Source organism: Centroberyx affinis, unplaced genomic scaffold (genome assembly GCF_046629955.1).
Source record: "Centroberyx affinis isolate AG114_WGS23_722 - 3 ecotype Tasmania unplaced genomic scaffold, CSIRO-AGI_Caff_v1 ptg003282l_1, whole genome shotgun sequence".
Classification (NCBI taxonomy): Eukaryota; Metazoa; Chordata; class Actinopteri; order Beryciformes; family Berycidae; genus Centroberyx; species Centroberyx affinis.
The window spans coordinates 6497-29876 of NW_027281298.1; the positions used below are offsets into that span (position 1 = coordinate 6497).

The 23380-nt window shown below is 42.5% G+C and overlaps 1 protein-coding gene across 1 annotated transcript in view; it reads left to right on the forward strand.

Annotated features, from left to right (window-relative positions):
• Positions 1-632: 632 nt before the first annotated feature.
• The window catches only part of sh2b3 (SH2B adaptor protein 3), a 33134-nt gene continuing 10386 nt past the window's right edge, over positions 633-23380 (forward strand). Inside the window, exons 1-2 of the mRNA XM_071538522.1 lie at positions 633-1895; positions 21897-21998. Coding sequence (XP_071394623.1) covers positions 687-1895; positions 21897-21998 — 1311 coding nt within the window. The 5' untranslated portion in view covers positions 633-686. The remainder of the gene's footprint in view (positions 1896-21896; positions 21999-23380) is intronic.

Here is a 23380-nt window from a genome sequence, read left to right on the forward strand (position 1 = left end):
CTTCTCTCCCCCCTTCCCTCTGCTCCATTACTCTTTCCAACTCTATTCATCTCCTTTAGAAGATTTCAACAATTTTGACTTGAATGTATGTCCACTTTTATTGTTTTTGCGATTTATTCGATTGATGTTTTTTTTCCAAACTGAATAGTAGCCCATTGTTTCTTTTGGTGAACCGTGACTGTCCTCATCTATTAAAATACTTTATGACTGGTTGATTGCCAGAGATCCTTTGCAATCCCATGTAATCCAATTTGGGCTGATTAAGATTGAGTACTGATAAAATCAGACTTTTGGCTGTCCTTTCTAAATGTTTGAACTGTTTCAAACTTTCAAGTAGTTCAAAGAAATGCTGTGACTGTTTGCCAGTTCCATCTTTAACTCTCCAGTTCTTGCACAACACTCCACATATCTTGATTTGCCTCTAATTATATTTCCATTTCTCTCCCTTGTTTGTCCCTCAATCGTCTTTTATTTTCTCTTTCCTGTCCTAAACCTTCCATCCTTCCTCTCTCCTCTCCCCCATCGTCCCCTTTATCTCTCTCTCTCTCCCCCCTTCCATTCCTCTTTTCCTCTCTGCCTCTCTCTCTCTCTCTCTCTCTGTCTTCCTGCCTCTGTGTCTCCATGTCTTCCTCTTTCCAACCTCCTCTCTCTCACAGCAGTGATTCTCAGCCGGTCTGGTTACTGCAATGAATGGTAACACTATCCATCCAGCCAACACCACCACCACAACAGCAGGAGGAGGCCCAGGCGTGGCAGCGCCCCCAAGAGGCTGGAGGGAGTTCTGCGAGCTGCACGCCATCGCCACAGCCCGGGAGCTGGCCGGACACTACCGGAGCTTTGCCAGAGAGCGGCCCCAGCATGACGTGCTCCCACCGGAAACCTTTTCCAAGCAGTTCACCGACCTCTTCCAGCAGCACTTCTGCTGTGAGGTCGACAAAGATGGAACTCCCCTCAACCAGAACACATGCTCTACCACTGCTGGTAGCACTTCCCCTACCACTCCAGTGGCCCCTCCCCTCCCGCCTCCCCCTACCCCACAGGCTGTGATCGGTCGACTGCGGATCACGTCCTTCTCTGGGGCGCTGGACTACCGGGAGGCGGGCCGACCGAGTGGAGGAGCCGCTCTATTCGCTGTTGTGTCCCCGAAGGCGGAGCCGGTGGCGGTGAGCCGGGAGCAGGAGCAGCCACTGCGATGTTCTGCGGGAAACCCCTTATCAGGAAACCCAGTGGTGCTCAGGGGGTCAACTCGTAGTACTGGCGGCGGGTCATTGCTGGTTCGTAGCCATAGCAACGAGGAGGTCTCTGGCACTGATCGTCGCCAGGCATCTGAACGGTACTCCTCCGACTCCACGACCTCCAACCCTGGCCATGACGTCACGCACTTCTCTGTCAGCCAGATCCGCCAGAGCGTTAGACGGCTTTTCAAGAAACGGCCCGTTCCCAGTCCCCCCTCCCACCAGGACCTGTCTCCTAGCAACCCCAACCCCACCACGAACAACAGCAATCCACCAAACAATGGCGACAGAGTGGGTGGGGTTTCCTCCATGATTGAGCAAGTGACGCCTCTGTCATCCTCCTCTTCCCTGAACCCTGAAGTCACGCCCCCAGCCTCTCCTCACACCTCTATGGCTGGAGCAGCCTCTCACTTCTTGGATCGTTTCCGTTGGTTACGCAGCGGGAGCATGAGGCAGAGGAGGTCGGAGGTGAGCGGCTGCTGTAAGGAGGGCCAACTGAGGTACCTGCTGGTGGACGACACTATCTCAGACACTCAGCCTCGCTGGCAACGCTGCCGCCTGCTGGTCAGGAGGACCAGGGATGCACAAGGAGGAGGAGGAAGAGGAGGAGGAGGAGGAGGAGGGGAGAAGTACCAGCTGGAACTTTATGATCCTCCAAAGGTAGAAACACATGCTCATGTACACATTTAGTTCAAATGTTTTTATTTTGAATTTTGCAACATACATAAACAAAAAACAGAAACGAGCACGCAGGCCCGAATATCATGTACACATTTATACTGGCACATATATTGCATACGTGAAGGAATAAGTGCACATACAAGTCATGTACACATTACTAGTTTGATTCTGGTCATGTATTAATCTTTGGTTTACTTAAATGTGACATACTTTGACAGAATAACTTACACTAGATGCTGGTCACAGCTAAAAATGTTGAAATTAAAGACAGGATTAATGCTAATCACTATATAGAAGCCATATCACCATGTTTACAGCTCAAAAATCAGATATTCAGCATGGAATCACTGCACTTGTGTAGCATAATGAATGGCTGACAGTTTTCATCGGGTTTCTGTAGTTCTAAATGCAGTAGATATCTGCTACCGTTGGAGCTATTGACTGCCTGCAAACCTTGCAAATCTTTGGGGAGATTTTTCTCAGAACTCTCCACAGCATAGAAACATTTAACAACCGGTAGCTTCCTCAAATTTTCTTTGGTATTGGTGCAAGATGCATCATTTTGTAAATCTGCTTGTGTGCTTCAATAAAATGAAAAACCACAAGAGCCTTTTAGGGTCTGTTAGTGCCGATATACCAGGCTGTGTCCCAAATTCATGCACATAAAGTAACACACACACACACACACACACACACACACACATATACACACACACACACACACACACACACAGTCATTTCCTGTTTCCAGCTGTTTCAGTCTCAGGGGTTCCCCCCCCTCCTTCTTCAAACCATCTCTCATCTCTCCCTAGTGTTGTTTTGTTTTCATAATTGATCTTTGCTGCATCTAAGAAGCTCCTTTTGGTATACACTAGGCCACATGACAGAACAAGAGCAAAGTAGTGATGACATTTAGCGTTGCCTCAGAAAACTGCACGTTTCATCGACGGCTCTCATCACATCGTTGCCTTGAGTGATTGATTTGTTTTTCAACTGCAGTTATAGAGTGTGCTGTGATGTAGAGCAGGCCTTGGTTTTAACTGTATTGAAGTAGCCAAACAGTGATAGTACTAGTCTAGTCAGAGCTTGGGAGTAATGAAAATCATGTTCACTTGTCATGCATGCAGTGGCATCATTGTTAGCCTAAAATCCATCCTATCCTTTCTGTCAGACTGATAACTTTCTAAGATAAAAGAGGATTATTGCTTGTTAACCTGGCTGAAGAAACTTGAGGAAGAAGAGTGGCTGTTGGTATCATTACCTCGATTTAATCTCATGAGGTTTTACTGATTACTGTCAAACGTTCCCTCATCATAGACTACATTTTCGTAGTAGCACCCTGAGCTTTAGCACTTGGCCTAGATGTTAACTTTGTGCTCAATTACCTCGAGGAATCGGCATGAATTCATGTAGTCTTCCTCTACCCGAGGGTGAGTGAGTTAGATGTGCCTCCTACACTGTTTCCTGTTTGTTTGGGGTCTACCTCAGCCAGTCTTGACTTTTTTACTTAACATCCCATCATTAACACATCAGAATTTAAAAGCACAGCAATCAGAACATTAGAAAATTACATCACATGCATATATTTTCAGTATGTAGGTTTTAATCCTTGGGGTTATGAGAGGGATAGAAACAATAAAGATCATCTTGTGTTCCCTTGACTTTGCTTGACAGCTCATCACAGCACAACAGGATGTCTTTTGTCTTGTATGCAGTTGCTTGGCTCCCCACGAGACCGATCGCATACAACTTTATGAAATGTCCCGATGGGGCCAGCTGCAGGGCTGCATGTGCTCACACACCCAGTCCCCCCAGATCCCCAAACTAGTAACCACAGCGACTAGGTTGCTGTCCTGGCTGCCACCATCTTTAAAGGTCATTGGATGCAGAAGTCAGTCTCTTCAGGGTGTGTGCAAGTGTGTATTTTGGCACAAACATGGGTTAATAAAAAAGACTCTGCATGCGTGTGTGCGCGTTTGCTTGTAGTGTTTTATATTTAGCAGCCCTGCGCTCTTCAGCCAGCTGCAGCCCTAACCATGTGTGTGAGGTAATTCAGTTGATGATAGAGCCAGAGCTGTCCCAGTGTGTGTGTGTGTGTGTGTATGTGCGTGTGCGTGCATGTATGCGTGGTCAGAGGGGGGAGGCGTTGGTGGTGGGGATTTGCCTGGCTGATTGCAACAGTGTTTTAGTTAGCCAACTGCATTGCAGCTCTCCCTCTCCTTATGGGTTTTGTGTGTGTGTGTGTGTGTGTGTGGAATCTTGGCAGGGCGGAGAGTTAAGGCCCTGAGAATAGCCTTAAAAGGAAGGAGAGCTGTGGAGTAGCATGCACACATTTAAACATACACACACAGACACGCACAGACACACACACACACACACAAAACACATGCATTCACACTCTACAAAAAAGTAATTTAGATGCATGAACTTAGAATTTGCTGGGGTTGCTATGTTATTGCGTTTGTTCCTTTTTGCAGACTTAAAGAGAGATTTCACACATCGATGGCTTGTGTCTGTGACTGTGTGTCTGTAGGTGTGTGTGCATGCATGCCTGCACACACCGTACACATATCCTGACTGCATACAAAGAAATCCATGGGTAGCGAACATGCTTGTGTCTTCTTATGCATATATCTTATGCTTATGCCTGTCTCGTATGTGTGCGGACTACAGTAGCAATGTTGATGGATTCATTTTGCAGAAGGAGGAAGCTGCGTAGAGGCTGATAATGTGTGTGTTTGCGTGAGAAGGCTCCAGGGAAGGCAGCCCCTAGCTCCCAAGACTGAGTACAAGATAATCTGCTGTCAGATTTCATACTAACACATTACATTATTAATGCTCATTATCGCCAGGCTTAGCTATGGACTTTAGTTTAAATGCTAAAATTTGAAAAAAGACAAAGCAACAGTAAACATGTCGTCCCTCACGGAAGATACAGTCCCCCTCTGGGCAAGCACTAACAAATGTCACCCTGTTTTGACCTGTATTTGTCGTACCCCTCTCCTTGGGCCAATTATATTTGGAAAACGCCGGAACACAGTGGAGAAATGCAACATTTCTCCAAGTTTCATCAAAATCAATCAGTGGAGTCTGCAAATGAACAGACTGAGACGGATCCATAGTCCTCTCCCCAATTCCATTGTTGGGGACAAAAACCTTCCTCGTTGGTCCTTGTGAGAATTCTTGTTCGTTTTTTTCAAATGTTAAACTGAGGTTGCTCTCATCTCTGCCTTATTGCAAATGAATGCTGCAGATGAACCCGCAAGTGTTAACCCGCTAAGTTTAGTTCACTTGGGGAGGTGAGAGCATCCCAGTGGACTTTAGGTGTGCAACAAACAAGTGCTTTGTAGTTTGCCCGAGAGAGGTGGTCTTATATCGCTGTCAAGCAATAGACGATATGAGCTCTGAAACAGTTAGTTAGAGGTGAGAATACATTCAGATCAAAGACAGGAAAGCAGCCTAGAGATTTGACTTTTTTTGAACATCTTCGAATGTCTTCAAATGTGCATGCTTTCTGTTATTTAGCTAAATAATGCTGCAATATCAAGCGTGTTGATGTGTACACAAAACTGCAAAACTTAGTATAATATGTGAGTAAGGCAGGACCCATGTAAACACCATACTCTTCTGTAACTGTGTTGTATGTTCTTAGTTGGAGTATGCATAATTGCAGAAATATATTATATATGTGGAGGACTCCAGTTTTACTTGCATTAATAGAGTCCAGTCAGAACATGTAGACACCTTAATTACATTTCTTCAAGTGTGAATCCAGTGTGCGTGTGTAGTTGGTGACAGAGCTCATGTTGTTCTATCAGAGGCGAGGCAAAACTCGCAGGAACCACAAGTATCATGTAAACCGTATTGTTCGGAGAGATTTCACTTTATAGAATCATGTAATCATGTAAATAGCTTACTCACACTGTTTGTCTTACTTGAACAATAGGTAGGTAATAGTCACATTGTTATGCGCATGTAAACATAGCCGTTGACAGTGAACTGTGTAACCAACGCAGCTCGATGTTTGAAAAATGTTATGTATTTATTTTTTAATCGTCTCTGTTGTCAAAGTGGAAATGACAGGTTTTATATTTGTCCAGTCCAAAATTTTGACCAGCATGATCACATGGCTTCATCCATAAAGTATGGTTTGTTTGCTGGCAATGGGAAAAATAACAAAACCAATGAAAAATGGCCACAGAGAAATAATTTCACTTCTGGTTTGAGCCAAGACAAACTGATTATTGGTGAAAAAGAAACTGTGCAAGTAGCTAGAGCTGCCGTCTTTGTGTCACTTGCTGTTTCCATGTAAGCTGTGAAAAGATCAGTACGACACAGACACCTACGGGAGTCTTTACGAGTACGATAATAGTAAAAATGGCATGTGCCCCAGTTTTACAGTTGTGAAATAGTGTGGGCTAGGTGATATTGAGATTTTCATTTGGAGAATTGATTTTGAATCAACAAAAAGCGTGATATGACGTGTGTATCTATTTATGTTCTTGTTTGTTTCTTTGGAACCTGAAATCTTGTGCCAAACACTTCACTATCTATGTAAATTAAAGTTATCCTAACTGAATTTCTTACAAGTTGAGTGAAAGAAAGTATTATAAAATTCTACAACAATCCACTTGCTCATACTGTGGGTGTGATCCATTGTTAAACCGGTGTGTTTGTATTGATTTGGTTTGCAGGGTAAATCCGTTACGATATGTTGAGGTCATACCTCATGATTGTGTTTAACTGGCAATTATACACAAGCAGAGTCTAAGGTCTACATGTTGTTTTGGAAATAGAATGACAAAGAGCCTAATTCAGGCAATGTTATATAGCAGTGTTGGAGAAGTGGAACTTGTTTGTCAGCTGAAACAAACAGAAACCTAATGGTCTTGGTCTTGTCTCGGTCTCTGGCCTTAAATTATCTGTCTTGGCTTGTTCTTTAGCTTTGGTCTTGAGTTTCTTGGTGAGAATAAACTTATAAACTTACATGTTATGATGTTCCATAAGCCAAACATTTATGTTTGTGCTACTTTGATTATTTAGACTACACCTTACACCCAGAGAAGAAACTAAATGTGTGACATTGATTGTGGGACGTCGTTAATAGTGTAACTTTGAAAGACTTGGATAGTTTTTCTGCAAAATGTCTCTGAACCTTCTTTAGTTGTGGTCTTGACTTGATCTCCCCTGAGGTAACAGTGAACCCCACTTTCCTTTCTTCTGATGTACAGTAGTCAAGGCCAAAGACAAGGTTAGTGTCTCTCTTTCTCCCTCGCTCTCTCTACCTCTCTCCTTCTGTCTCTGTCAAAGTGTCTTGCCAGGAAAATCCTGGTGTTCTGTCTTACAAAGTCAGTTCCCACAGACTGCTGCTGTCTGATGGCGGATATGTTTCCTCTAGACCTCCTGTAGGCTACATCTTAATCACACCACTCTCATCTCAGCTGTGTGTGTGTGTGTGTGAGTGTTTGTGCTCTTGCATATGTTTGTTCCAGCTTTTCTAGCCTTAATCTTTTCCACATGGTTTCGTTTTGTGCGTACGTGTGGCTACAGTATGTATCATGTTCCTCTGAGTTTGTCCCTCTGTGTGTGTATTTACTTCCTGTATGTGTACTTTGTGAGAATGTAGTGTGTTTGTGTGTAGTTTGTGTGTGCGTGTACTTTCTGTGCATTCTTACGTATATTTTGATGCATGTTGGCTTATATGGTAAAAGCATTGTCTTTTCTTGGCCTTTCCGTCCCATCAGGGTCATGTGACACGTTATCTTGAGCCTTCAGTAAAAAGAAAATAAAAGGATTTCCAGTAAATAGGCCTGGTAAGCATGGCAAATGTGGAGTTATGCCTCATTAAACCAACAGTCAAATGTGTATGTGTTTCAGTGTGTTTGCGCATGCGTGCTTTTATGCACGTTTATTTTTGTGCATTTTTCTGTCTGCATCCATCCAGTGCTTCTCTCTCTCTCTCTCTCTCTCTCTCTCTCTCTCTCTCTCTCTCTCTCTCTCTCTCTCTCTCTCTCTCTCTCTCTCTCTCTCTCTCTCTCTCTCCACCACCCCCCCCCTCGCACTGACAGCGAGCGAAGAGTTTGCAACATCAGTGGAAAATACTTTTCCAACAACCAGACCCTGCTGTCCATCTGTTCTGTGTTACTTGTTGTACTTCAATCTCTCAGATGGCAACATGCAGCGTTAATTTGGCTCTTGCTGCATACCACAACTAAGGCTCTGAACACATGGGCCCAGTCAACCGAACCAGAAACAGAAAGAAACCAACCAAGAGAGACACAGGAAACGCAACAGCAGGAGACATGAGAAAGACATAGGGACTGAAAATTAGGTTTACAGACAGGCAAACAGGCAAAGAGGACAGACGGAGAGAAAGAGAGATCAGGGTGTCTGCAGGTCTGTGAAAAGTCTGAAAATTGTAGTTTTTCCTTGGTGCACTACTTTCCTAGTGAGAAGTCTCCCTGGTTGCACAGATGCATATTTTACTGTGTATTTTGCTCTTGAGGTTGATTTTTGGGGTAAAATTGGTCTTAAATTTGTGTTTAAAAAGTCTTACAAGTCAGAAATTGATAGATGGACAGGTATAGATGGATACATATAATTTGTTGGTGTTTTTTCTTTCATGTCATTGTTGACATTATTGGTGTGAAATGGTGCAGTTAGACAGACAGTCTTAATGTATGTGGGAATATGGATGAGCTCCTTCCTCCGTTTTGGTACAAACACACAGAACGGGATTATTACAAAATGTGCATCCTGTAAGATTTAATCTTGTCACATCTTGGCTCCATGCATATGCCTGTGTTTTATAAATTGTGAGGCAAAACTAAATTACACGAGATATAGGCTTGCATTTTATGTAGATGTATCGTTATAGAGAATACCTGCCATTTATACACACAAACAGCACTGACACCAGTGTCTAGAGAAAAGCTAACCCCTTATGTATGTGTGTTTGTGTGTGTGATGATGCTTAAGACAAGAAATCAGTTTCATTTTACATCATTAGATCTTGGTATCACACCCACTAGGCCAATCTGTTTCTCTTTCCAGGGATAGAGACTCATGAAACCTAGAAATGGTGCCGCAAACCACTGATTCAATCATGTAATGGATATGAATTATCGTTTGTGCTTGTGTGTGTGTGTGTGTGTGTGTGTGTGTGTGTGTGTGTGTGTTACACGTGTATATGCTGTGGGTCCATAAAAAACACATCTGCTTTAACCAGACACTAATACTGTATACAGAGTTAGTCCCCTGTTTAACAGCAACTAATAGTGTTTTCCTGACATTTAAAATAAAATATAGTAAAATACCCCTTTGAACATTTTCTAGTTGTTTACATTATGTTGTTCTTAACATCCTAACAACTTTCTTATTACAGTACTTTCCATAATGGTGAGTCACAAATGTTTACTTGGTTGCACTTAAATTCCTAGAATGTAAAATGTAGATAAATGATAAAGAAAATATTGAGACCAAACATGCTCTGTATCTCCTCTCTGGTTAAGTAAACTGGATCACATAAACTTTTGTGGCTTTTCTACCCTTCATTTGCTCTCTGCTGTCCCACCTGAGACTGTGAGTCTTCTTCACTCTTGGTCTCACAATATTGATAATAATAGTTGATGTTTTGGCTGCACCAGACGCCTGTCTCACCAAGCGACTTAATGGGTTAGTGAGCTAACTTTGGGCCTAACAAAAAAAAAAAAAAAAAAACCTTTACATGGGGAAACTATTGAATTAACAGATAGTAAGAAGGGCTGTTGGCAGGACGCTGGTGTCTACAGACTGGTAGAACCACTTTCTGTGATGATTTATTATATCAGAGATATAATACAGAATATTTATTAGGCTGCATCAGATATAATGAATGTTTGTAGTATTTCCAGGCTATAAAAGAGGGCTCATAACAAGTAGCAGGTAGCTTACATTAGTTTACCATAGTTAAAAATAGTGAATGAAATTTAGGCCTAGTGTTGCATCAGTGAGACATACAAGCTGTTTAAGGTGTTAATCACGAAACCTGCTTTCTCTCTTACATTATTTGTTGCCATAACGTACATGATTGGAGTTAATTTTGCATTTTGTGTCTTATACACATTGATTTAAAAAGTCCTTACAAACCACATTTACTTGGAACTGGGCTTTTAAGATATAAACTGAGTACAAGATTAGTGTTACGCAAAGCCATCATTAGTAGCTCTTGTCAGGAATCTAGTGAGTCATAGTGAGTCTCAACTCCCTGCCCAGTTAAAACCCACAAATTTCCAAGGAAAGCATTTGGTGTAAATATAACTAATTCCTCTCAGCCACTACAACCCTTCAGTTGTTCTGGGCTACATCATAAGAATATCCAACGTTTCACAGAGAGGAAGGGTGTGGAGACATCTATTATCAGAGATTTACATGCACAAAACAAAACAAATACAATTTTGGGTGGATCAGTTTTTCCCTGAGCACCCCATTTATGAATCGACAAGGTCTTGCTTGCTTGCTCCCTCTCATGCATGGCCTGGACACCGGACACCAACTGCAAGTGTTGACTTTCCAATTGTTCTCCCATAGATTTGTGATTCAAAAGCTCACACTGGAGCAGAATACAATGGGGCAAAATTATAGATCACAACCCTCTCTGTGTGCGAGGTCTAGCAGGGCAAGCTAGTGACATTTTGGGCAGCTGGGTGTTATAGTGAATAAGGAGACGGCCCTTAACCAGAGGAAGATCAATCCCCCTTGTCGGCAGCACAGCCGCCCTGCTGTATGAAATGAATGAAAAGAGAATTTTGAGTATCGTATTCTTATTATCTCTCAACGTGCATCTTATCTGGCTAAAATTGTGTTTCTCTCAGTGAAGCTGCAGCTCTCCGCAGCTCCACTTCTTGCCCTGCAGTTGAATGTTTTCTAACTTCGCAAAAAGAAAAATGACTGCAAAGCAGAGGAGCTCTGGCTAAGATGTGGTGAACAACAAAGCTCACAGAGGAGGCAGTTTGCTACTACAACAGACAGTGAGTAGGTTTAACATTTGACTTGTTTTCTCGCTGCTATTGTATTAAGAGCTAAAACTTCATCTCGGCTGTATGAGTGCAGCGTGGAAAACTTCTCTCACACCGTTGAATATGCCTGAATGTGGGAGGAGTGTTGAATTTTATTGCAGTAGTGTGTGTGTGTGTGTGAGTGTGTGTATTTCAGTGTGACAGAAAATCTAGAGAAACATCTAAAGGAAGTAAAGTGGTTAGAGTCATGTGGTCAAGATGTTTGTGTCAGATCTCTCTCACTCTCTTTATTTCTTTGTAGTTCTTTCTCTTGCTCTCTGCAAAATGGGTTGTAATGCGGTCTTTGTGTGTGTGTGTGTGTGTGTGTCTGTGTCTGTGTTAATGAGTGTTTACGTTCATACCTAATTTCCCCATTGAGATCAATAAAGTTTCATCTTATGGTTTGTGTGTTAATTGTTAATGCAAGTGTATAAATATATATATATATATATTCATGTGCACCTTTTTTCCTGTCATAACCTCTTTGTGGGGGTCCTTTGTGTGTGTGTGTGTGTGTGTGTGTGTGTGTGTGCGCTAGTATAACCTAGAACCACATTGCTAGTGCACCTGACCTTGCTGAGTTGTTCGTGGAAAGCCCCTAAAGCAAAGCTGCGCTACATCTTCACCTTGACAGTTTTCTCTTGCTTCTCTCTTGGCCTCTGTTCTTCATACACACATCCATCCATACACACACCACACATACATACTGTTCATCCGTCAAATCCCTTATGCACAGCCTGTAGATCCTCTCAACTCCAAAGCTGCAGCTCCCGAAAAGATGCCTGTTGTTGTCTTTGATAGGTGCAGCTATACCTGTGGTTTGTGTGTGTGTCTGCTTTGCTCTACTCTACTATCCTCTCCACTCCTTTCCACTCCACTCTCTTCTACCCTACTCTACTTTACTCTGAGTCAGATCTCCAGCCCAGCTAAACCTTCTCTAAGCCCCCCCGATTCTCTCCAGGCAAGTCCTTAGCCTGGTTTCCATTACAGGGCCAAACACAGCTAACATTTATTCATTATCTGTGCCTCTCAGTTTCCCCTTCAAAAAAAACTGTGACTCATTTTTTTATCCTGTTGCCAACAGAGATGATTTGTCAATTGGGCTATAGTTTCTCACTAAGCAAACAGTGCTTTTTGATCCTGCATTATAAACATTTAGAGTTTGCTCTGGCCTTGGCAAGTCCCACTTGGCTTTGACTCTGCTGTGGAAAATGTTATCATGGCATCTCCTTCCCTATATAAACCTGGTTCTGGCTCAGTCGTTCTAGGAACTGCGGTCAGAAGGGGTAAAACTGCACCGTTAGGCTTATTCGGAGACAATGGTGTGGCACTGGGGCAGAAGGGAAACGAAGGGCAACGAGAGAAATACGTTTTTTTCACTTTCTGGCCAAGTCACAATGTCAAAAGTGGCTTGCTCTGTTTTCAAAAATCAATTACAGCAAATTTGTTTTATCATCTCTGTCCAGTGTTAGAGGCAGAGCCTCTGTGAGGTCTCCATAGTGGTTAATGTTAGGGTGAAAGTAAGAGTTGCATTTTATAATCGAGTTGGGTGAAAATTATGGTGATATTTTTTGTTGCAGGGCAGGAAAGTAGTTAAAGAGCGGGGCGGATGTAGAGAGCAATGTTGCTTTATGTACTGAAGGCAAGAATGTTTACTAGTCTTTTTACATGTGCACAGTTAGTGGACACACACACACGCCCATAACTGACCCACACACATACACACACATACACACACACACACCCATAACTGACACGCATAAAGCCTTACACACATGGATGAGTTGTGCATGCGTGAGATCTCTCTTACACACAAGCCAAGTTCCCATCCAACTGACAAGTGAATTTTGAGCAAACGTTTGAAATGTTGCAAAAAAAAAAAATCTAAATTAGGTGTATTTCCTTTCCAGCAGTTTGATTGAAGCGCAGAAATAGTTGTCATGAACATAGGACACATGTACATAAGAAAAAAGTCTCTCAAAAATTGATTAGTATTGGGCAAGTTGTTATTTTTCTTTCATGTCAGCTGCTGTTGCCCATACTTTATGCTGTCCATAGCCTAAAACAAAGAAATACACTATTGCACTATTCTCATGCACAAACTAATGGTCATGTAACAGCAACAGGAGCCTTATACATGGGAGCAACAGCGTGTATGACATTTTTAGGAGGTTGCAGTGGACAGATATTTTACAGATAGCAAACATACCTCATTATTTATTCAACACGTGTTTCCATTGCTAAAATTTCTTTATTGACTAAACATTTTTCTACCTCAAGCGAGTGTAAAAATATTTTAACGACATTTGAGGTTTCCTTTCAGCCTCTCTTCAGTCGATACATCTTTATTTGCATAAAAATACTTGAATGGAAACCCAATTGCACACATGAATGCACTTATGTTCTTGTGCACACTGTGCTCACATGTACGTGTGCGTACGCTCGTACTCTCCTCACCACTACACACACAGACAATCACACAATCGATCTTGTGTAGTTCTCAGTAAGCTGATGTTGTTCCTAGGTTCAGTGGTTTCCGTGATATTTCAGTGTCAGTTGGGTAGGGCAAGGTGCTGCTCGTAATGAATAAGCCTGAGCAAGTCCAAATTTAATCTTGTAGTTTTAATGGAGAGCAAAGATCAAACAAAATTTTCACCAGGAATTTATCTGGAAGCCATCCAGCATCCAGGGCCAATGTTCCCTCTAAACTGATAGTTTGATGAACTATGTCTAATCATTTCTCACATTGACCATATAATATCAAATCATCTTGTCTGTCATCGGACATCTCTTCACTTAGAAATGTACTCAATATAAATGGGTTTGGAAAATATATATGCAGGGATTTTGCCATACCTTAGAGTTGCAATTCATTAATGAATTTAGTCCTGGATTAGCTTTAGCTTTTAAGCCTGGTATCTCATAATATAAAATGTCCAAATTATTTCCCAGTTTACTTTCAACAATTGGAAGAAAAATATAGTTGTTAATATGATTGAAAACTTGGTGAAATGTTCCTGGTTAATCTTGTGCATTAACCCAACTAATTTTTGTTTGTTTGTTAAAAATGAGGGTTTTTTTTTTTTTACAGCCAGAAGCCCTTGATATTGTAGCCTCTATATTGCAAGAAGTTAGTCAGCAGTTAGTCAGTGTTTTGATAAACAGAAAATCTGCTAATTAGGCTTTATTCTGTGTAATTAAGAGCTTACTGACAAAATGTGTTTATCTGAACCAAAAAATGTTTTTTAACAAACTCAAAAGATGACTTTTACCTCTCCTTTCTGCTTTCAGCCAGGCTTGCTAATTGGTCTTTTCTTTTGTGCAAAACCACATCTAACTCATTACAGGGAACTGAACTCATTTCTGTGAATCTTGTGTGCTCTCTTACTTCTGCATATTCGGCTTCGTATATCAGTGTTTCTGAGAAGTATGCAAGGAGGACAGTGCGATGAATTGGTGACATTTATTCATTACTGAAGACTACGTCTTCTGACGGGTCTAGGTTTCCTAGAACACACTCATCTCTATCAGTCTTGGTAACCCCACTAGCGCTCTGCTGAGTGTGTGTGTGTGTGTGTGTGTGTGTGCGTGTTTCCCACATCCTCCATGGATGCCACAGACAGATAGAGCTGATTGTGAGGTGATCAGTGCTATACTAGGTGCCTGTACTCTATGTAGGCATATCAGACAAGTTAGAGGAGTGTAGAGAAGCGGTTGCCAAACTTTGTCTCTGTGGAGAATTAAAAAAAATATGTATTTTGGCATTGACTTTCACAGGATTTTGAGACAGCTGATATAAAAAACAAGACAAAACCTTTACCATCGTAAAGGTGTAGCCTATAATCTCATATTCAACCCATCTTACATTGGGTTGTCTGGCACCAGCACAGAACTGCAAGCTGCAATACTTCTGTTTGACAAAACCCCATAATCATTGCAAAGGAAATCCAAGACCGAGGGCCAGATAGCTGCCCTCCATGTGTTTAAGCCTGAGCCAACACAATTGACAGTTGCATGATTTGAAATAGCAGGAGAGGGGCTTCATTACAATATCTCACTGTGGGAGGCCTTTAACATTGTTTTTACACCGTGGCATGCTGGATCTGCTATCTGCTAACTCACTTCTCTCATCTGCTGTGCTGTAGCCTTAAGAGGCAGATGAGAATCTCTCTGAAAGATTCATACAAAATTAATCACTGTATGAGAGAGGATTGTTGATATCTTTGTTTTTTTTGGTTGTAATTTTGGACACCTCCATGAGTGAATTTGCCTTAGTCTGGTAGACACTGCAGGATATACAAAGTCTGAATGATCTGTCAATAGACTCCTCTTCCATCATTAGAAGAAAAAAAAATAGAGATGTAAATATGATGGAAAACTAAGTTACAAAGCATATGGAGAGCATGTCTCTGAACCAGTATTTATGTGTTTCCAATTAGTCGTGTAATGTCCTGTGTTTGGTGGTTTGGTTTGCAGTTGATTAACATTAGTTAGTAAGTAGTAGTCCATCAGTGTTCACCAAAAAGCAACTGCACTAACTAGGCTGCAGATCTTGCAAGTTACTCACAGCAAGACATGTTTATTTTAGGACACTAAGAGTAAGGTGTGCCCAAAGAAAGAAAACCATTTCTGTCCTACCAACTATGGAGGAAGACCTTGGTGTGTCTTGTGTTTCTGTGGGTGACACAAGCAACAGGTGTCATAGTCTGGCAGTGGAGAGGTGAAAACAATGCCAGCTGCTCCAGATCACCATAGTGTCAGTTGAACCAGTGCAGCCATAATATCAATGCATTTAAAGAGGAACAAACGACTCTTTACAAATATGGCAAGAGTTGTTAGCAAAATGTCTACACTAGCCATGATCTAGGCAGCGCTGTATGCTGGTCACTGGCTAGCAACCTCAGCCTGGTAAAAAAGTAAAGTTGTTACATGGGGCGATTAAAAGTTCACCCACATCAACACAGTTGATCAGTTTTAAACATGCAGCGTAATGAAACTCATCGATGGCCCCAACCTGAAATCAGGGAAAGCACAGTGAGATGTGTGTGTCGGGAACTGTGATTTTAAGGTCAAGGTCTCATCTGCCGCATGAGGCTTACTGCACCACCCATCAGGAACGCTACTAAAATGTCAGTGTGTGTTAAGTGTGTGTGTTTGGACTGTGCACACACACGTTTCTGGGTCTCTCCAGAGACCAGTTTGGTAACCCTGCCGAGTCTAAGTTCAGTCCAACACGCACACATGAGCATGCGTACACACACACACACACACACACGTGCGCGCGCACGCGCGCCCCGGACAGCGTTGGCTATGGTGACCCTCGGAGGGATAGTGGAATGTTGAGTGTCAGTCGGTTGCTATGGCGATGGCCTTGAGAAAGGGACCCTGGGAAGAACGTTTTGGATTCCAAACATCCTGTGTCTCACCCATGTGTCTGTGTGTGTGTGTGTGTGCATGCGCACATGGGTGTGTTTGTGACTGTGTGGGTGGGTGGGTGACAGTGCATCGATGCATCTGTTGCTGTGTCTCTCTGTTTGTTTGTGAGCTACTTCCATAAACTGTTTATGCTAGCTGGCATGTGTAAACCTGTGTGAATATGTGCAGTTTCCTCCTCCACTGGACAGGCGGGGAGGGCCACTCACCTTGACGAGCTGTCTGTTTGACTAAAATATTTCTGTTGGTTTGAATGAAGATGATCTAAATATTATTTGAAATGCTTCTCCGCCTTCAGGAAAAAAAAAGGTCATCATAGGCCAAGCCATATTGTCACTGTTGCATATCTGCCTCTTAGTCACAATATCAGTCCTCTGTGTGTGTGTGTGTGAGAGAATGTGTGAAGCTGAAACACAGTAGTGAAAACTGACTCAAACTGAAAAGGACCAGTGATGAAAAGTGAAATGCTATTATGGGGTCATGACATTATATGGGACGCACCGATCAATCGGGCGCTGATCATAATCGGCTGATAAACACACTAAATACGTCATCAGTGATTAGCCAATCTTAGTTTCAGCTGCCTGGTGGAAAAAAAAAGTTTCAATTGCCGGATTAGGAAAGCAGTTGAACGTCTGCCGTGAAAAGTATGAGAACCAATTTGTCAGTCAGTCGAACGTTAGTAGCGTAGGCATGTTGTCCATTTGGCAGTTTTTGGCCCCCAGTCATCAAGCACACACTAACATATAATTAACATGTTATGATAACACCTCTGATTTGTTTACACATGGATAGGTCAGCTATGTCATGCAGTCATAAGAACAATCTGTTAAATATGCTGCTATATTGGGATTTTACTGTATATGCTTGCTGTGCGCTTTTACATGATGTGCCATTGTTAGTAGAAAGTCTGGGTGAAATGCGTGCCTGATTGGTGCGTCGCTAAATCCTACACATGGAAGCTGATTTTGATTAACTACCTGTTGGTGTATTCATTTGGATTTATAATGTACAGTTTTAAACTCACAATATCAGCAGCAGCAGCAGCAGCAGCAGCTATCTCTTCATTGCAAGTATGATGTCCTGATTGCTTGTATACAATATTATATACAATATTGCTTCTATACAATATAATACAGGTGCCAGTTACTGTATATCATAGGCCTTAAGCCTCACAATGAAGAGCTCATGGCTACTGTCTTTATAGATGTATGATGACAATGGTTGGCATTGTAGCATTGAAAGGCTGTAGACTTATAAGGCTGCAGGCACACAGTACAGTGAGCTGTTGAGACAAAGAGCAGCAATGAATGAAGAAATTAATGAACAAGTTCCCTAAGGGCTCTCCTGTAAACTTATGTAGTGTCCTCATGCTCACACTGTCTGACCTTGTCTGTCTCTTTACACCCCCACCCCTCTCTCTCTCTCTGTGTCGAGTGTTTGTGTGTAGCACTGTTGGTGCTAGGCAGTAGCTGGTGGAGACAAGTTTCATCAGCTGAGCTGTTGTTAATCCTAACAGTAATGGGTTGACTGTCCAGTTTAGTTAGCCCCTCTTGAACATGTTACACACACACACACACACACACACACACACACACACACACACACACACACACACACACACACACAAACACACTCTTAAGACACTTGTACCAGGAACAAGCACACATAGTTTCCAAATACTTGGTATTGCATGGTATAATGCTTGGTTTTATGTTTTTAAGGAAATATTCTTTAAAGAGTTTTAGGTGAATTAGCATGCTAGAAGATGGAAATGGAAGTAAAGGAAAATAAGGACAGAGAGATGGGAGAGGGGAAAGGCCTTGCAAGGGAGTGTGTTGCTCTGTGTGCGTGTGTGTGTGTGTATACTAGAGAGTATTCGAGAGTGCAGTATGAGAGTTTGCAGTAATAGAGAATGTGTGTTCATGAGCTTGTTGTCTCTCATGTACTTGTTCCCCTGATGAAGCTGATTCACAGAAATCAGGCCTGTTACGTTGTTGCTCAACCAGTCAGACATCTGCTGCCTGTTTTTTTCGTGTCTTTTTTTTTTTTCCCACAGACACACCACACATATGGTTCCTCAAAGATGCTCTTAGTCAGAAACTCATTCACATGCTCATAATAAATTCCTGAATGAGTCAAACACCTCTCATGCTCACCGACACACAATTCAACGCCAGATCTCAACATGCTCCGTGGCTTCGGCAGCTGCGGCACATCCCATATAGTTACAATGTCATGGCTATAACTTTAACTAACAATCATATCTCCTTCTCCGAGTTTCAGTTCAAAAGTGCTTTATTGGCATGAAATACAAAAGTACTTAATGCCAAAGTAAAAACGACAACTAACAGATTATAACCAGATTCAGTTGGCAACCATTTTATAATGTGACATTAGCAACAACACATGGTTGAATATATCAATCATATGACATATGACAAGCATCTTTTTTTACTCTTCATGTCCCTCCTGAGTGCTGTCTGAAAATGTGATGGATTAATCCATATTTTGCAGCAATATTCTCCTAGAATATATTGATTGTCTCTCTGTGTCTCTCTGTGTCTCTCTGTCTCTCTCTCTCTCTCTCCCTCTCCCTCTCTCTCTCTCTCTCTCTCTCTCCCTCCCCTTATGTTTTTGTTTGTAAAGCAGGAAGGTCGTAACAATAATCTTAAAGAATCTAACCACCAGAAACCAATTTCTCTGAACACCCTGATCTTAAATTTGGCTGGGGCAGCAATTTAGAGTGCGAGTTCACCTTCAGTCAGTTCCTCATTCATTGACTCATAACTCACTAAATGAGTCATATTCATCTCATCTCTGCGTCACTGTGCTTTTTATTAATATTACTAGGCGCTGTGGTTGAGGCAGAGAGCGTTTGGAGCTACGGCGCCCATTCACGACACTGGCAAACTAAGGAAATTGGAGGGGGTGGGGGGTAGATAATCTATTCTTTTGATGTGTGTGTGTGTATTCCTGTCTGTGTCTTCGTGTATGTGTGTGTAGGATTAACATAGACATTCCTCAGGCTCACACACTGTCACATAGACTCAAACTCATCCGGCGCACAAAGCCCTGGAATCCGCCTCCCTGCGCTTTCTTCTGCTCTCCATCCCTCCCTCCTTCCCTCTCTCCCACCCAGCGCCATGTCCTTCACTGTCTCGTCTGTTTCCTTTTTGCTTCTTTTTGCTCTCTCACACTACCCGCCCTCTCTCTTCTCTTCCGCTCCCTCGCACACGTTTGTCCCATAGGGTTGGATGTTGATCCAACTGTATCTTGTTAGAATATAGGCTCCACTGCGCACTTCTAGGATTGTGGGTATGGGAGTGGGAAGTGGAAAATAGTTCATGTCAGCTCAGTACAATGCACATTAATTGCTGGTACTTGAAATTTGTTAATTTTGGGGAAACTTCGCCTTTGAGGCCAAGTTGTGTCCTAGGGGTTTGATGTGTAAAAGTTATCAGAGATTGACAGTAAATTTCTCGAACTGCTGTTAAATGTTGAACTCCTTGGAGTTTCACTTGAAAATCAATGTAAGAAAAGAATTTAATATTCCGCTGAGCTTGTCAGTAAGAGTGACAAGGCAATATTGAGGTGTCATTTATGGCAACACACACACATGAGTGCACACACACACACTCACAAAGCACATGGAATAACTCACATATGACACACACCCTAGTCATGAACTTTTAATAGGAGTTGCTGACTCTCTGTCTCTGCGTGTTTCTATCATCTGTCACCCAGGCTTCATGTCAGACGTGACCTCTGACCCACCGTGCCACGGGCCTGTGCACATGGCTGACCAAGCCATCCATCCGTGTGTGTGTGTGTGTGTGTGTGTTTACGCCTGTGGCATTGTTAGCTCTCCTTTGTATGTGCTCTGCGTAGCTGTATTAGTGATGTATGATTAGTTTGAGTGTATGTATGTGTCTGTGTATGTGTATATGTGTGTGTGTGTGTCTTTGTGCACAGTACACACTCTTCTTTTCATCATTCTTCTCTCCAGTCGGTCCTCAGTTAGATTCCTCTTCTGCCCCTACCTGCGTGGAATGTGACATTACAACATGGTCTTATCCCTGTTTAGACTCTCTCCATATTACATTACTTTTATAGTGTTTCTGCTCTATTAGCACACAAAACTCAGGGTTGCAGGAGTGATGGGGTTGGAGGGGTGACGTGCGACAAAGGTCACAAGACAGACTCAAACCAGACTCCAACTCACAGTGTCAGGAGTGCCTGGTATGTGTCTCGGTCCAAAGAGCCACCAGGAAGCCTCTCATGTCTTGTTTGGCATTCTTCACATTCACAATTGGTCCTTGCGGGGTCGAACCTGGAGCTCTGCCATCACAGCTCCCATCATGCTCTTCCTCTGTCCCACTCCACTTTGCTTGCTAAGGGAGGCTTCAGTTTCAGCAGCACCAAGGATTCACTCACACACACACACACACAAATATGCATGTTCACAAACATATACGCAGTCATAGATGCATGTGCAGATATACATGTGTAGACGTATAGATAAATGCACACATACACACACACACACACACACACACATAGATGCATACTGTATGTGTGCACACAGATGCATGTTATTCATTTATGCACATGCACGCACACTCTCTCTCTCTCTCTCTCTCTCTCTCTCTCTCACACTCACACTCACACTCACGCACACGCACACGCACACGCACACGCACACGCACACACACACAGAGTCAGATATACACACAAAGATGCTTGCACAGACACAGATGCATATGCTTCACACACTCACAGAAACCGACGCTGTTGCTTTCCAGGCTTGCGGTGGGCCATCTGGATTCTGCCTCCTTTCAGTTTGGAGACATGGAGACCGAAAGATAAAATGGGCCACAGCCATGTTTATTCATGTAAATGGCTAAACTAGGTCCAGTGGTCTACTGTGATCAGTAGCCCTCCTGATCAATGTAATAAAAAGAAAAATTACGGCAGCACCCCACATCAGATTCTTCCATACTTACCATCTCAAATGTAGTAAAGCTGTGGTTTTCAGATTTTTTTTAATCTCTCATGGGGGCCCTCATTTTCAAAAACATTTCTCTCACGGCACAAAAATCATTTTGCAGGCTAACTGCACCAGCTGATCTAACAAATCTGTCCTTGCTTCCAGACTACCAGTGACTAGCCTGTAGGATTTTATCCAGCCTGTTATACAATTCAGTGACTTTGGCAATAAAACATGGCCAGCCACCTCAGACACCAGGAGCAGGTTGAGGGCCCATTTTAATATCCACTCTTTATACACTCTTTACCCGTTGGATAAAGAGTGTTCAAAATACAGGACAGGATTAGCACTATATAGTTCGTCTCTCTTCATATTTCTTTCTTTCAGTTTCTACTTTGGTTTCTTCCTCTCTTGTTCTGTCGAATATATAATTCACGAGAGTCAGTATGTGAGTCAGTGTCAGTCAGATCTGTCATGTTGTATGTGGATCTGTCTGACAGTCATTATGTCTGTGCTTTTCAGGCCTCCAGTCCCAAGCTGACGGCCCATTGCTCAGATATCCAAGAAGTCCGTCGTTGCAACCGGCTGGAGATGCCCGACAACTTCAACACATTTGTTCTAAAGGTACACACAAGTTTCTTCTCTTGTCGGGGCGGGGTGAATGTTGGGAACCAAATTCCTTCCCCAGGGTCCATCTGAACTGTTTTTGTTCAAACATTAGAGCAACAACAGAAAGAAAACACAACACGGCGGCCCTGAGTCTGCCCATTGAGTATTTTACATCCACAACTTTTTATCCTCAACCCAGACAAAATGTACATTGAATATAAAAAAGAAACAGTTGTCCCCAAAATTGAAATTCTGTCATTATCTACTCATACCAATGTCAGTACTCCACTGAAATTCGTATGACCACCACACACGCAGTGAGTACGCCCCCACAGTTATATCTCAGCCATTGTTATGCTGATGATACCCAGTTGTACCTCTCAGTCAAGCCGAGTGAGTTGGCCTCTCTACATAACTGTTTAACAATGTCAAAACAAATTCTACTATTAAATTCAGATAAAACTGAAGTCCTTGTGATAGGCCCGGAGCGTTTTTCCAGCCCTAAGTCGACCTGCCTTTGATCCACTTAATCAACATATTAAGCCTGCCCCCAAGAACTTTAGGAGTCCTACTTGACCCAAGCCTTGATTTTGAACAACGAAAAAGCTTGTTCAGTCATGCTTTTTCCATCTCAGGAACATTGCTAAAATTAGATCTGTCCTGAATTTCAGTGATACAGCGGTATCACTGAAATGCATGCTTTTATTTCATCTCGCCTTGACTGCTGTAATGCTTTGTTAACCAGCCTTAACCAGAAAGAGGTAGGATAGCTCCAATGTGTTCAAAATGCTGCAGCAAGGCTGCAACTAAGAGACGGGAGTCTAGAGTAGAGGCAGAGTTGGAACATTAGGGAAATGCCACAAATTGTATAGTTTCACCAAAAGATGTGAATCGGACCAGTTGTAGTGTCGGTTTTCAGACATTACTTGCACTTCAGTTGGTCACGTTTGACCCTCATGCATGTCCACTCTTAGATTAATACAGGACAGGGTTAATCACGTGTCCCTAAACATTTTATTTCCTGGTGTCCCTTTTCTTGTACTGCTCATTTATAGTTTCAGAACCTCCGTTAGCGATATTCAGTCAGAAATGTTGTTGCCAGCTTTTTGTTTCTTTATTTTCTTTGTTCAGTTAGTCGTGAATCCAATTCAGGTAGCCTGAAATGGTCTCAAGTCTCATATTTGGCTTTCTGAAACCTGCAGATAACCTGACATCGCCGCATCGTCACATGTTAGTTTCAATTGGAAATGAACACTGGATCTTTAACAAGAAATGTAGCAGCTTGTAGTTTGTGAGAAATCGGTCAAGCATCTAAAGGGGCCTTAGAGATGTTTTAGATTTGACAGTATGGATCATGTTTCTCTGTTTCAGACTATCCAAGCAGTCTGATGGTTATC